Here is a 14082-nt window from a genome sequence, read left to right as displayed (position 1 = left end):
ATACACATAAGCAATGTAATACAGTTAAAACGCACAATGACAGTAAAAAGAAACAGTTTTCTCTTTTGTCCCTAGGTTCTAGTTAGCGTGCCCTAGACAATGCGAAATGGACATTCGGTTTCACAACACAGAGTAAAATTCAGGTTTTGAACACATTGCGTTATTACCCGTATATGACGCGTCTCCACCCTTTGTTGCGGAACTGAAATCCGTTGGTCTTGCGTATCATCGGCAACGAAACCTCCAAAGCTCACGAGCCCCCAAATTGTTATGTGCGTATTGTCGCTAACCAATAACGATTGTCGAACCTCGATTTGTGTTTCCAACGCACAAAGATTTATTCGCAAATAGTAGAATAATATGCTCAAGCGAAGTGATAATAAATACAGCCGTTACTTATCGCAGGCACTCTGGATCCAGTGTGCAGTCATTCAATCCTGAAGTCTGGGGACAAGATGTCTGAACACTAGATGTGAAGCTGCTGCTTATATACACACAGAAATACAGTAATACAATGAAGGTGGTATAGCTTGCATCTATTGGTCCAGGTCTCAGGAAGGTCCAAGGGGTTGTCAATCATTGGCTAGTTCATCCTAAGGAATCCAAAGGAGGGGGTCACCTCTCCAAGGGGTATGCTCGGCTCTTCCCGCCAAGATTCCTTAGTCTTAAGTAATTCATAATTCCCTATCATTCATAACTTGTGTATGCACTCTGCGATTCCTTCGCAGAGTGAACCAAACAGTAGGAAATGTAAAGAGGTTTATTATGATACCACTCGTGTTATGATTCCTTCAACCTGTTCCGTATATTTCATTAATATGCATGTAACTTTCATATAACATATAAATACTACTATATTTCGACATAACTGACTATGTGTTGCAACTACCATTAATGTGTACTATTTTATAAGTATGCGTGTTTGTGCGAATGTATGGTAAAAGACCAATTACTGTTGCTGCCACGTGTAGTGGATGCGTACGCCCTTTCACGCCGTAGCGTGACCTTGTACGTCGTAGCGTACCGTACGCATCTTTTCAGACAAAGACAACCAAGTTTGCTCGACTTTAATTGAAATTACTTTATCCAATTTGCTGACTTCGACAACACAAATCAGGAACCAGTCACCAGGGGAGGGCTGGCAAACTTTAGCCCAGAGGGCAAGACTCAAGTCAGCCCAAGGTAGCCCACTATAGGACCAGCCCGGGGGACATATGCCCCCATGCCCCCCAGTCCAGCCAGCCCCTGCCAGTCACTGTAGAAATCTTAACATAGTTGCTGTCAAGCATAACTGCCCTTTAACAGTTATATTATGTGAACTTCCTACCTCTTCTGGTTGTGGAAGCTTTTGCTTTTGGACTGCAATATTTGTCCTTAGCACACAGCAGGTTCAAAGAGGTTAAAATGATACTTACCTGTCCATCACAGCTATTTCTTGTCGGTGACTGAAGGAGGAGATGACTATAGGACTTGTTAGATTTTTCAGTTTTGTATGACGAGTACACTTTATTGCCTGCTATTGAAATGACAATAATTGTTGCATCTGCTCTCTTGTGCTACAAAAAGAGCAAAGCAGCGCCAAAGGTAAGTGCCAGAAGTCTTGAAAAATGTGTGCATCAGAACTGATAAATACAACCAGCCATAACCTGATTATCCAATAGGCTGACTAGGCTGCAGTCTAAGATGCAAGCCTTTTATGGGACTGGCAGGGGGGCACAAACATCTTTGGGGTGGACAATTATGACCGGGCAGGTATAAACTGACGTTCATTTTTAAAATATAAGAGAATAGTTGTACTCCAAAGTAAAAAGAAAACATGTCAACAACTTTGCTGCACACACATTTCAACACATGTGGTAGGATCCAGGGCTGGACTGGGACTAAAAATCTGCCCTGGCATTTAAAGCACACAGGCCCACCTCTGTTCCAGGTAATAATAATATTAATAATAATAATAATAATAACAATTACAGTACTTGATGCAAAGATCATTGTTATATGGTATCCTGTGCGATACAAATGTATTACGCGCAGCTTGATTGTCTATTTGCAGCATAGGCACACCAGCATCAGGCAGTGGTATGTACAAGACAGGCAAGAGAAATTTGGGGCCCAGGTACAATGAACTTTTGGGGCACCCCTCCATAGATGAGTAGCAAATAAATTGTGACCACATTATGCTGGGGGTGTGGTCCACATGGGGCGTTGATACATACATTGTAATAAGACATTACCTTTACCACATCCTCCCAGCCACATTATGACACCCCCAGCCCACTGTACTTATCTATGGTTCTTGCTCTGCTGACATTAATCAGGGTGGGATCTTCCTGTAGAGTGAGCAAGGAAGCTCTTTGTCTCATAAGATTAACAAATCTTGTGAGACTTAGAGCTCCTCGGCTTGCTCTGCAGGCAGTGTCCTGTTCAGGGACCGGAAACAGCTATCAGCTCTCTTCCCCTAACCAGAACTGGATTAAGGAGGGGGGGTTGAGTAATTAAGACAGCAGGGCCCCTATTATGTAACATGGTTATCATTTAAGACAAATTCACAGGCAATACTGTGTGCAGTACCTTTAGATGCACATAGCTCTGCCTTCACAAGCAGTACAGTGTGAAGCGGGACATACCTCCCAACTGTCCTTCCTGTCAGACCAAATCCTGACTAAGCGATATAGTCACCCAAATTCGGGACTGCCCCACCAGAGTCAGGACAGTTGACAGACTGTCCTGTTCTCTCCTACCTGTTCTTGTCACATTAACCATTTGTGGCTGCTGGTTTCTTTAGCTGCTGCTTGTTTGGATCCTGAAATTTTGGAGGCCCCGTTTGAAAAACAAGAAAGGTACATGAAATTCAGAAAACTCCATCCACCTCCGGCATCAAATCAATATAGCATCCACATTTAATAATTAGGCCTCGATCCAGCCCCAGAATTAAAATAATAGTATTCACTTTTGATAAAAAGATCCATTTCCCTCCCACCAGCCCGGACATTAAATCAATAGTATTCCTATTTAATAAATAAACCTATATCCTCCCGTTAAACAGTCCCACCAATAAATTAAATTGCTCCACCATCACCCCACAAATAAAATAGCACCCATTCACTAATTAGCCCCCACTTACACTCCACCATTAAATTAACAGCCTACCTCCCAAATTATATTAAGACCCCCCCTTTTCCTCACGCCTGAATGCGTGCCCCCAATTGATATTAAGCCACTATAGAACCCCAAAATCATATTATGCCATACAGTAGCGCCCCCAAATCATTTTTTGCAAAATAAAGTAGTGCCCCCAAATCACATTATACCACAGAGTAGTGCCCCCAAATCACATTTTACCACAGAATAGTGCCCCCTAAAAATATTGTGCCACACAGTAGTGTCCCCAAATAATATTGTGCCATACAGTAGTGCCCCCAAATAATATTATGCCACATAGTAGTGCCCCAAATGGTAATTTGCCACCAGTAGTGCCCTCAAATAATAATATGCTACAGACTAGTGCCCTCAAATAATAATATGCCGCACAGTAGTGCCCTCAAATAATAATATGCCATACAGTAGTGCCCTCATATAATAATATGCCGTACAGTAGTGCCATCAAATAATAATATGCCGTACAGTAGTGCCATCAAATAATATGCCATACAGTAGTGCCATCAAATAATATGCCACACAGTAGTGCCATCAAATAATATGCCACACAGTAGTGCCCTCAAATAATAAGCCCCCAAATAATGTTATTCTTCACAGTAGTGCCCCCATATAATATCATGCCACACAGTAGTGCTCCCAGTTCAAGAAGTAATCAAAAACACATTGCAAATATTTTAACATACCTGATTATGGCATCCTGTGTTCTGTTTTCCTACTGGGAGCGCCAACGAAGAGGGATCCGCAGCTATCAGCTCAGACAGGCAGTCGGGAGCAGACACAGAGGAAAGAAGGAGGTGAAGATAAGGAAGAGGGGAGGTAGGGGATGGAACAGCCCAGATCCGCATGGCCGCGGCACATGTAGTAAAGTGGCTAGTTCCTGGGGAGGAGACAGCCACCAGGAAGCCTGTCAATTTCGGGACCGGCCCCATTAGATCTCAGGTCCCGGAATTATGTAATGACAGCCCGCACCAGCCCATCTAACCATCGGCTCTTCTGGCATTTGCCAGATGGCCAGTCCACCCCTGGTAGGATCAGAGAACAGAAAATGCTGAGTGTTGATAAATATTATGAAAGATAATAATAAATAGAACACTTTTATGAAAAATACAAAAACTACAACTATATAAATGTATGCCTTTGTGGACATACTGAAAGCATTTATATTAACGTTCCTACTTATGCCCATGCAAGAGCTGTGTCAAATCCAGACATATTTGATAGTATTATATACCATTCTACCGGGTGGTTAAGAATAAATCCAGTGCAATAAGAACTGATTAACAAATAATGCTTAGGGGGTGTTTTTCAGTTTCCACTTGACTTGTTTTCCAGCTGGGGACATGCTTAATGTAGTAGGAAGGTGCCATTATTAACAGTCATCTTGTAGCTCACATAGATGGACAGGTCCCAAGGGTGCAGGGTCTGGTGGATGTATAACCGCAATCAGCAGCAGCTGCTCTCCATCCTGCACATACTCTTTCTTTACCATGGTGGGGAATCACCAAGCTGAGCAAATATGGACACATCTGTTAATCTGGATTTCATTACATGCCTAATATCAACCTAGTAATAAAATACCCAGTTAGAACAGCATATGTATAATACTAACATATATATATATATATATATATATATATATATATATATATATATATATATAGATATAGATATAGATATATAGATATATATCTATATCCATCTATATATACATAATAAAATGACACCCTCTATTTTTATCTAGACTTTAACATGTATGCTCTCTCTGACTCCATTTCTGGAATGGTATGCATTGGATAGATTTGCTGATAAAAGCAGCATTAACATTCCGCCATTGTGAACGGCTTGTTATAAGGTCACCTTAAATGACAATGGTTTAATAGATCGCCCTTTCATAGATCCTTGAATGTGTACGTGAGCTAAGGACGTAATGGTGTGATTTGGATCAGGGTTTCCTTATGCCCCTGGCTTCGCAAGCTCCAGTCCTCTGGCTCCATCCATCCGGGATTTTCACCAGCTCCTTCCTTATAGCCCCCGGAGGCAGGTATTGAGCTTACATCGTTGCATTGCCTCATCCACAGGCTCGGTGTGAGCGAATGGGGAATGCCGCATCAGCACCAGCAGAAATAATTGACAAGCAGAACCCCCTCAGCCGGGCTACTGTTGTAATCCAGCATTTTATTCGCATTTGGGCACTAGGAGAGGGTCTGCGCTGACTACTGCCGGCATACGTTGCTTAGTGACAGGTGGATGTCAGGCTGGTGAACTGGGAGTGGCACTGCCTTGCTTTGTATCTTGCACACCCCGGCAGATTGCAGTCTGGAAGGGAAGGGAGAGCATCTTTCACTGTGAAATGCTTTTTTGGCTTAAGGAAGAAGAGATGTCACATCAGGAGTTAACGCAGAGACTTTCCACTGTCATCACCCACGTTGGTAAGGGATCTGGAGTACAGATATGCTCAGAGATAACAATTTAGCATTAGTCTTATTGTTATTGTCTATACAACTGACTACAATTAAAATATTAAAATATACTGTCTATTAATCTATTGCAATACAGATATTTCAGTTCAGATATATTTTTGCAAGTTGACACTGCATATTAGTGATTTGGGGAGTATACTATTGTATTGCATTATATTGTATTGCAGTGGATTAGCTCTGTGACCAATACGTGGGTTTTTCAAATTTGCTGCACCAATAACCTCAGTGGAAATGTGACTTCTAATGCTTCCTGTGTGTGTGATTCATTACATTTTTCCAGGGCTCAAAACCAACATGTTAAAATGACTGAATCTATGTGTTGGAGCTATAGAGTAATAAGACAACAATTTATTGTGTCTGTTGAAATGCTGGTGTGGTTTATTTTCTGTACAAAAATTCTGGAATGCATCTGCATTGTGTTATGTAGTAATATGGTTTGTTGCACATTGGCTATTGCACCTCTCTTCCTATTCGCTGACTCACCATACCTATTTCAGCTTTGGTGAGCCGCTGCCTGTCTTATATTACCAGTGTTCATATATTTGGGACCTCATGTGGATGTCAGTAATAGTGAACAGAAAGGTGCTTACTGATAGCTTTAATGGGGTCAGAGGTCAGAGAACATGCTGTGGGGACATTGGAATACAAGAGGATTCTTTAAAATCTAGATTTCTTTTTCCTGTGGTCTGAATCTGGCTTTTCTATTGTTTAATTGAATTGTGAAAAAAAAGTGACAATGTTTTATCAATGTTTCTTTGTCAATCAAAGTTGACAGGTGCATAAACTACCACAGGTGATGGCAAATAATTAAGAAACTTGGGTGTTTAATCACACATTGCTAATGCCCAGTGAGGCACCAGAATCTCTATACAAATTGTCAGCTGATGATAACCATAAACTGGAATGGTGCCTATAAAGTGCCTATAGTATTTGTTATATAGGCATATTAGCCACCGGTGTGGGTTAGCATTGCTCAGGAAGCAGTGTAGAAATTTCTTAACGGTCATTTTCTTCCCCAAGTTTTTGTTTTACCAACCACCTATTTTCCAAATAAAAAATGGAGGAGCTGGCATTGGACAGAATGGCACGAGTACACAGGTGCATTATTACTAATTTAGGGAATTTTATCTCACAATGTCTAGGACAGCATCACCTGTAAATACAGTCCTGGTGCCTTAATGTGCTGTGGAATAATAAAGGGCCGGCTTAACCACTACTAGTTTTTTTTTAACTGGTATTTTTGTTTTACAGATTATGCAATAAGATAGCTGCTGTTCACCAATTCATAACTATACATCCCTTATTGTGATTCCTTTTCCCAAGTGAATTTAGTATAATAGGATGTCACTGGTGGGTACCATTTTCTTGTTTTCTCCCCTCCTGTTGTACCTCTCATGTATTTATTTGAAGTTTGAGTACAATTCAGCATGAACTTCAATATATATATTATATATATAAAATACAGTAATGTTGCCCCTTAATATAATGAAAAGTAACATTTGCACCATAAGTTAATTCTAAATACATATTGCTCCTTAATCAATTCTTAATGATTGTCCCAATAATTTATAAGTCAATGATGCCTCCAGTATGTTTGAGTTATCTAGCCAATCAGAAGCAGGTATCCGTGGTTTTGACTAAACCGCCAGTATTTAACATCCCAGCCTTAAATCGTTCTATAGTAAATGTGGTGGTTTGGAGCACTAAGTTGCTGGCGATGTATGGAGGTTTAAAACCGCCACCAAACACAAATTTTAGTAAATCTGCCCCTAAGTGTCCTATTTATAAAGGCAAATATAGGGAAAAGAGCAGTACATTTTAATTGTTCCCTCCTTAGTTGCTTCCTGATTGTCCACCAGGGAAAGAGGAATCATTTCTATATGTACTTGAATCCATCAAAATAATATGTAGAATTATGCAAGTGTATATTCAGGCATGCTCCCAGCGTATCCCTGACATGGAGGAGCTGCAGCCAGTGGCTTCTCATGTAAAAAGCTGCAGGCTGCTTTTCCCTGCACTGTGGGGGCATTAAAATCACTGGATGAGTAACATTATGGTGCACCCTAACCAATGGCACCCTAGGCAACTGCCCAGGTTCACATGGTGTTAGACGCGACACCAGTTTGATTGAATTAGACTGGGATTAGTAATATTGCTGGGATATTCACAAATTACTATGTCCAGTGTGTATTGAGGATGGGCAAGTACTGAAATAACATCCAGCCAACGGCTGTCCTATTGGTTGGAACCAGACATTCATAATAGGTTGACATGGGTGCAATTAGTCAACTAAGTAGATAAGTGGTGAAGTGGTGCTGAATGCAATATTAGAGCAAATAAGCTGTCATACCTTGTGTCAGGGACAACCACATTTATCTGCTCCTTAATTTAATATCTTATCATATATTCAAACAGTCTCACAATATATCACCTCTATTTTGTCAGGAACCCGCTCCTGACCATCTTAACTTGTCACAAACCGCACTCTGCACCCTTGTGACTTGGAAGCTTAATGTCAGGGGACACACAGGATTCCAGCCTAAATGTCGCACTCACCTCTCTCTAATGTTACAGATTTAACTGATCCCTTTCCCTACACAATCTTCCACTTCCACAGATCTACGCAGCTGCCACCATCTACGTATAAAGCCCGTGGTAAACCTATGACTGAATTACCCAATTGCGCACACTCTGTGCTCTGAAAGCAAAAATAGTTAGCACTTCCCACACTGGTATTTAAAGGGTTAACACAGCCAAGCAATCAACCTCTTCTAAACAGGCAGTGATTTAATTTAGAGCAATAAGGACAGCAGTTATTACATTTTCAGGTTTAATATACAAAAGGTACAATGCTTACAGGTTATAAAAACAATTAAGGATAGGTGACAAAATATACGGCAAAACAGATTTAAAAATAAAAGGACAAAGTTTCAGAATATAAACTTACATATGAGTTGTATAATCTGTGCCAAGGAAAATTGGCTTGGAAGATGGACAGCTTATCAATGTTCATTGATCTCCCAAAAGTATGACAATTTCTTGCAAGTGGCTTCATCTTTTTAAAGACACTTCGTCACCATTCCCCTCCTCCAGGGGATGTGGTCAGGGCCGCCATCAGAAATCATGGGGCCCAGTACGCCCCCCCCCCCCATGAGCAACAGCGCAACACAAACTTACCTGGGGGCCCGCTGTCTTGCAGTCCGCTGGTCTCCGCTACTCTGCGCTGATGTCTTCAGCCTGTCTTCACCGTGACAGCCAGGCACCAGAATGCGATCGCAGGGGTGGAGGAATCATTCCCCTGTGATCATATGATCTGCTGGCACCAGAATGCGATCGCAGGGGTGGAGGAATCATTCCCCTGTGATCATGTGATCTGCCTGTGACAGCCACAGACGCAATTCTATTATTAATAAATCCTATACAAATTTACCAATTTATTGATACTAAACAGGCATAGGTCCAGTGTATTAGTTGATCTGATACTATTTCCTCTCGTTCTCTGTCTGACAGGCAGCTTTATTTGACGTTTGGGGCTGCCCTTCATCATACTATTTATGAATGTGTGATTGATCACTAATTATATTGATTGTATGTGGTATTTTGGAAATGGAATTATTTTTGCCTATATAAAATATAGCAAGCCCTCATGTGCTCTCCTGCTAGGAGTGGCTCTCTAGCATCTCTCTAGGTGTCAAAAAAAACTCCTATGCCAGGATGTAGCTCACCCCAGGGGAACTTTGCTTTGTATCTTGTAACACAGGGGTGTGCAAAACCACATAATAACACATTTTACACTTTAGCTTACAAAGAAGCTCAACTTATGAATGGATTCATTTCATATACAATATTTATAACAAAGTTACGATTATGCTTTATTCCTCACAGTTATGTTATTTGTTAATCCTTATAACTGTAATTCTTCCCAGCTCATTACACCTTGGGGTAAATGTATTAAAGCATCGGTTTCTGCAAGTCGCCTAGATATCAGCGACTTTGCAGAGGAAATTTAAAAGGACAATCACTTTTCAAGGCAAGTTTTGCCTTGGAAGCCATTGCCGCTTTAAATTTCCCCAGCAAAGTCACCGATATCTGGTGACTTGCAGAAACCAATGCTTAATACATTGACCCCCCCTGTCTTAAATGCTGTATTGAACTGATGATTAGCATCCATCCTGAATAATAATATAAAGATAATTGAGATACATGTAGATAGAAACTGTATCCAAGAAATTCAGCCAATCAGGAAACATTATGAAATGTGCTGTAATCTACTCAATAGGTTTGTTTTAGAAAGGGAGCAGTATTTGAGTAGATCAGGAGAAATTGAGAGGGAAGATGGAGTGATGAAGCAAGCACCAGAGGTGTAGAACAAGCTAATATCTGTAACCCACAGCACAGTCACAGTACATTGTATGCACTCCAACACAGCTCACCTCTCGGAATCTGCTTATTATCGTGTACAGTGGGGTGTAACCTTTATGCGCAGTGTGAGCTGTGACAATAAGGACTTTCATTGAATTCAGACTTGTGGAACTCTTACCTCCCCTGTACTCTTTGATTTATCTTTCACTTGCCTGTATCACCTTACTCACTAATGAAAGACTTTTATCTTAAAAAAAACTGCTTCCATATATCTAGTGTCAGAATTACCAGTTGTTCTGTATTTGATGTGCTGTTTCTGAGTGTTAAGGTCAGTGAGTATCCTCAGTTCTACTCAAGTAACTTCACTTATGCAAGAGAATTGGAAGATAGATGTCGCTGGCAGACCAGAAATTAAATGAATGTCAGAGGAAATATCATGATAGGGTAAAATTATGACTCCATTTAAAGCTGCACTAACACCTAGGAAAATATTATTTGTCCAATATAACAGAAGAAAATGATTGAAAAAATGCTTTATTAGTGAATAAATCGGTTTATTAGATAAAATAATATTTACAAATCATTACACACTTAATTCTTTTTATTTATTAGTGGAACTGCAAGCCCAGACCTGGGGGTATATTTACTAAACTGATGGTTTGAAAAAGTGGAGATGTTGCCTATAGCATCCCATCAGATTCTAGCTGTCATTTTGTAGAATGTACTAAATAAATGATAGCTAGATCTGATTGGTTGCTACAGGCAACATCTCCACTTTTTCAAACCCGCAGTTTAGTAAATATACCCCCCTGGACTTTTTCCACTGAGCATTATTGAGATGGCTTGCTGGATCACGCATGTGCAAATTACTGGCTGGTAAAGTTGTAGGTAACTGACAATGCTCAGCTGCTCTGGTGGTATTTTCTTGATAAATTGAGGCAATAAAAATTAATTTTTATAGCTATATATGGATTCCTTATTGATTACACTATGGGCTAGATTTACTAAGCTGCGGGTTTGAAAAAGTGGGGATGTTGCCTATAGCAACCAATCAGATTCTAGCTTTTATTTATTTAGTACATTCTACAGAATGACAGCTAGAATCTGATTGGTTGCTATAGGCAACATCCCCACTTTTTCAAACCCGCAGCTTAGTAAGTCTAGCCCTATGTCTTATTTTCCCTTTCTACCTGATTAATATTTGTAACTTCACTCCATATCTGGTGGCTAGACCTCACAGGACTCCTAAAGCGTGCATGCTGTATTGCTGATCCATTGCATTAAATGCAGTTCTTTAGATTGTAAACTCTCACAGGCAGGGTCCTGCACCCTATGTCTAATATCTGCCCACTCTCCGTCCTCCTCGTTGTTTTGTCTTTTGCTGAATTGTATTTGTATGGCATGCAGTTTTTGTTGTTGTGTTAATTTCTTCCATGCATTTATTATTCTGCTTATCTGTAGCCATTGTCCTCATCTGTATGTCCTAACCACCTATGTGCGGGACAGAGGAAGCCTTGGGGCGTTTTAGAAATAAAAGTTAATAAATCTGAAGCAAACAAGGTTGTCTGTGTCCTACAACATTTTTAGGCGACATATGCTCCAGCAGTGGTTACATTGTACTAGATCTAGGGCAGCAGGAGTGTGTGGAAGGCAGCTACGCCTCAAGCTCCCAGAGCCAGTTTGAAATTAATTGGATATGATCCAGTGGGATAGTGTAAGAGGTCCGTAATTACCAGTGATGCTGATTTGTATTGCATTGTATTTGTATTGCAAATCCATAGATAGTCTATGAATTTGCACTTGCTAATTGTAGACTAAATTAGTCTTTTTCAGGGTGGTTTGTCGACCTGAACAGATGTGTACTTTACCACTGTTAGATTGGCACATCTACAGCATACTTGCCAACTCTCCCGGAATGTCCGGGAGACTCCCGCATTTTGAGAGAGTCTCCCGGACTCCCGGGCGAGTGTGGCAAAATCCCGGATCTGCCCACTTCCTAGTGAAGTGGGCAGAATTAGGTCACAAACGCCGCGATTCCTGGTGAATCGCAGCATTTGGCCCCGCCCCCGCTGTCAAATGACGCATTTTGCGTCATGCTGTCACGGGGGCAGGTCCAAAATGACGCAGATTTTGGAGGCCCGCCCCCATGACGCCCACCTCCCTCGCAGGCTCCCGGATACCAACATTGTAAAGTTGGTAAGTATGATCTACAGTACACTGGACTATGTATCCACCAGGCAAAAAACGTTTTTTTTTTTAATTTTGTAGGACGAGATGTTTAAATAATCTTACAGATGGAAACTTTGTATGTTTGAGAAAATTTGATAGTAGTACAGTATGTCTCTTTATAGTGACGTTTTACTTGTACAAGACTTGCTGTTAAATCCCACTTCAAAATAGCAATGATAGTGGCCATTGGCCTTTTATGGATCATGAACTTTCTCATTGTGGACCTACACCTGTGTGGCAGACCTGTGAAAATAGGTGTAATTGTGCATATTTATGAATACTGCATAAGTGTGTGTGTATATATACTGTGTCTGTATGTATCTATGTGTGTGTATATATAATTAATACATATATATATATATATATATATATATATATATATATTTATATATTTAGACACAGTGTAATAGTGTGTGTGTGTGTGTATGTGTGTGCATGTGTTTTTAGAGAATATAGATTGTTTCTTCGTGCATGTCCTCTCCGCACATTGACATTTTACATCAGTTGTCATGGTTACATTATACATATTGAAAGAAATGTGACGTTGGTCTGTTTATCATGGAAACTGAAGCATTTCTTGACAATGTACTTTGAAAGGATATGTAATTAAATGAGAACCTCACAAATAAACCTTGCTGTTAAATGACTACACCTTCAGTATGTGTTATTACTGAATACAATGAAACGTGGGCACTGATTTAGTGTTAGGAACAAATCCAGCTGTGGGTATAAAATTTGCACCTAAAAAAAACATTTTCAGTTGCATTGAGAAAAATCTAAAATGCACATCCTGATGTAGATTTGTGAGGAAGGTGCAGCATAACTCAACTCTAATGCAGTGTACAAATAACCCAAGCTCCCTAGGCCATGTTTTTTTCTGAGAGGGTAACATTTATACACTTGCTGGTGTAGTAGATGACTTTGGGGTTCTATTAGCTTTACTACAGTCTTGCACTGAAAGCACAATTTGTAAATTGAACCCCTTCCATTCAAACATCAGAATTAGAAGATACTTATCATGTGCAAGTTAACCCGTGCATGATACTCATGCATTCTAGTCAAATCAAGCTACTTAAGGTGTTAAAAAGGTTCTTGTCATGCATTTGGGCCATAGCCCAGGCCTCAACCACCAACCACTCCCCACTGTCACCCCCGGCAACCACCAACCACTCCCAACTGTCACTTCTCCTTCAAGAAATATATATATATTTTTTTTAAATCTTTATAAACACTTTTAACAATTAACAAATTAAATTAACAAATTAAAAACATCTTAGTATACCAAATTTCAGCCCTTTCTGAATTTTTTTTCCCACACACACTAAGAATTTAGTAGGTCAGTGTATAACTCCACCCAGCAGGTGGCGCTGCAGCTTGGTTTTATATTTTCCACACACACACAGACAGACTAACACACGCCACTAGACATTTATATTATAGATGTTGAATAATTAAATTCCTCTCAGTTGCTTATAACTGGCCTATTGATGCTCTACCATCTAACTTCCCTAGAATTAGAAACCAACGGGAAAGTGACAAATGGGAGGAGGATTTAGAAAGCCCCAAGAAACTAGCAATACATGCAAGAAATCAATTAATACCACTTAAATATATTAATAAGCATTTTTTGCATACTTGCCAACTATCTGGGAATGTCTGGGAGCTTCACGAATTCCGGGTAGGTCTCCCGGACTCCCGGGAGAGTAGGATAACCTCCCGCATCTGTACACTTCCTAGTGAAGTGGACAGAATTAGTGCCGCAATGCCGCAAAGTTCTTAGGGAATCGCACCATTTTGGCCCTGCTCTCGCTGTCAAATGACGCGTTCGCGGCATTACGTCACAGGGCTAAAA

The 14082-nt window shown here is 40.4% G+C and overlaps 1 protein-coding gene across 1 annotated transcript in view; it reads left to right on the top strand.

The window, feature by feature from the left end:
• The first annotated feature begins 5130 nt into the window (after nt 1-5130).
• MCF2L2 (MCF.2 cell line derived transforming sequence-like 2) overlaps nt 5131-14082 on the top strand; it is a 287120-nt gene continuing 278168 nt past the window's right edge. The window contains exon 1 of the mRNA XM_075202198.1: nt 5131-5588. Coding sequence (XP_075058299.1) covers nt 5510-5588 — 79 coding nt within the window. The 5' untranslated portion in view covers nt 5131-5509. The remainder of the gene's footprint in view (nt 5589-14082) is intronic.

The sequence above is a fragment of the Mixophyes fleayi genome, chromosome 3 (assembly GCF_038048845.1).
Source record: "Mixophyes fleayi isolate aMixFle1 chromosome 3, aMixFle1.hap1, whole genome shotgun sequence".
In the NCBI taxonomy this organism is placed as follows: Eukaryota; Metazoa; Chordata; class Amphibia; order Anura; family Limnodynastidae; genus Mixophyes; species Mixophyes fleayi.
This window is presented reverse-complemented; position numbering and strand designations above follow the sequence as displayed.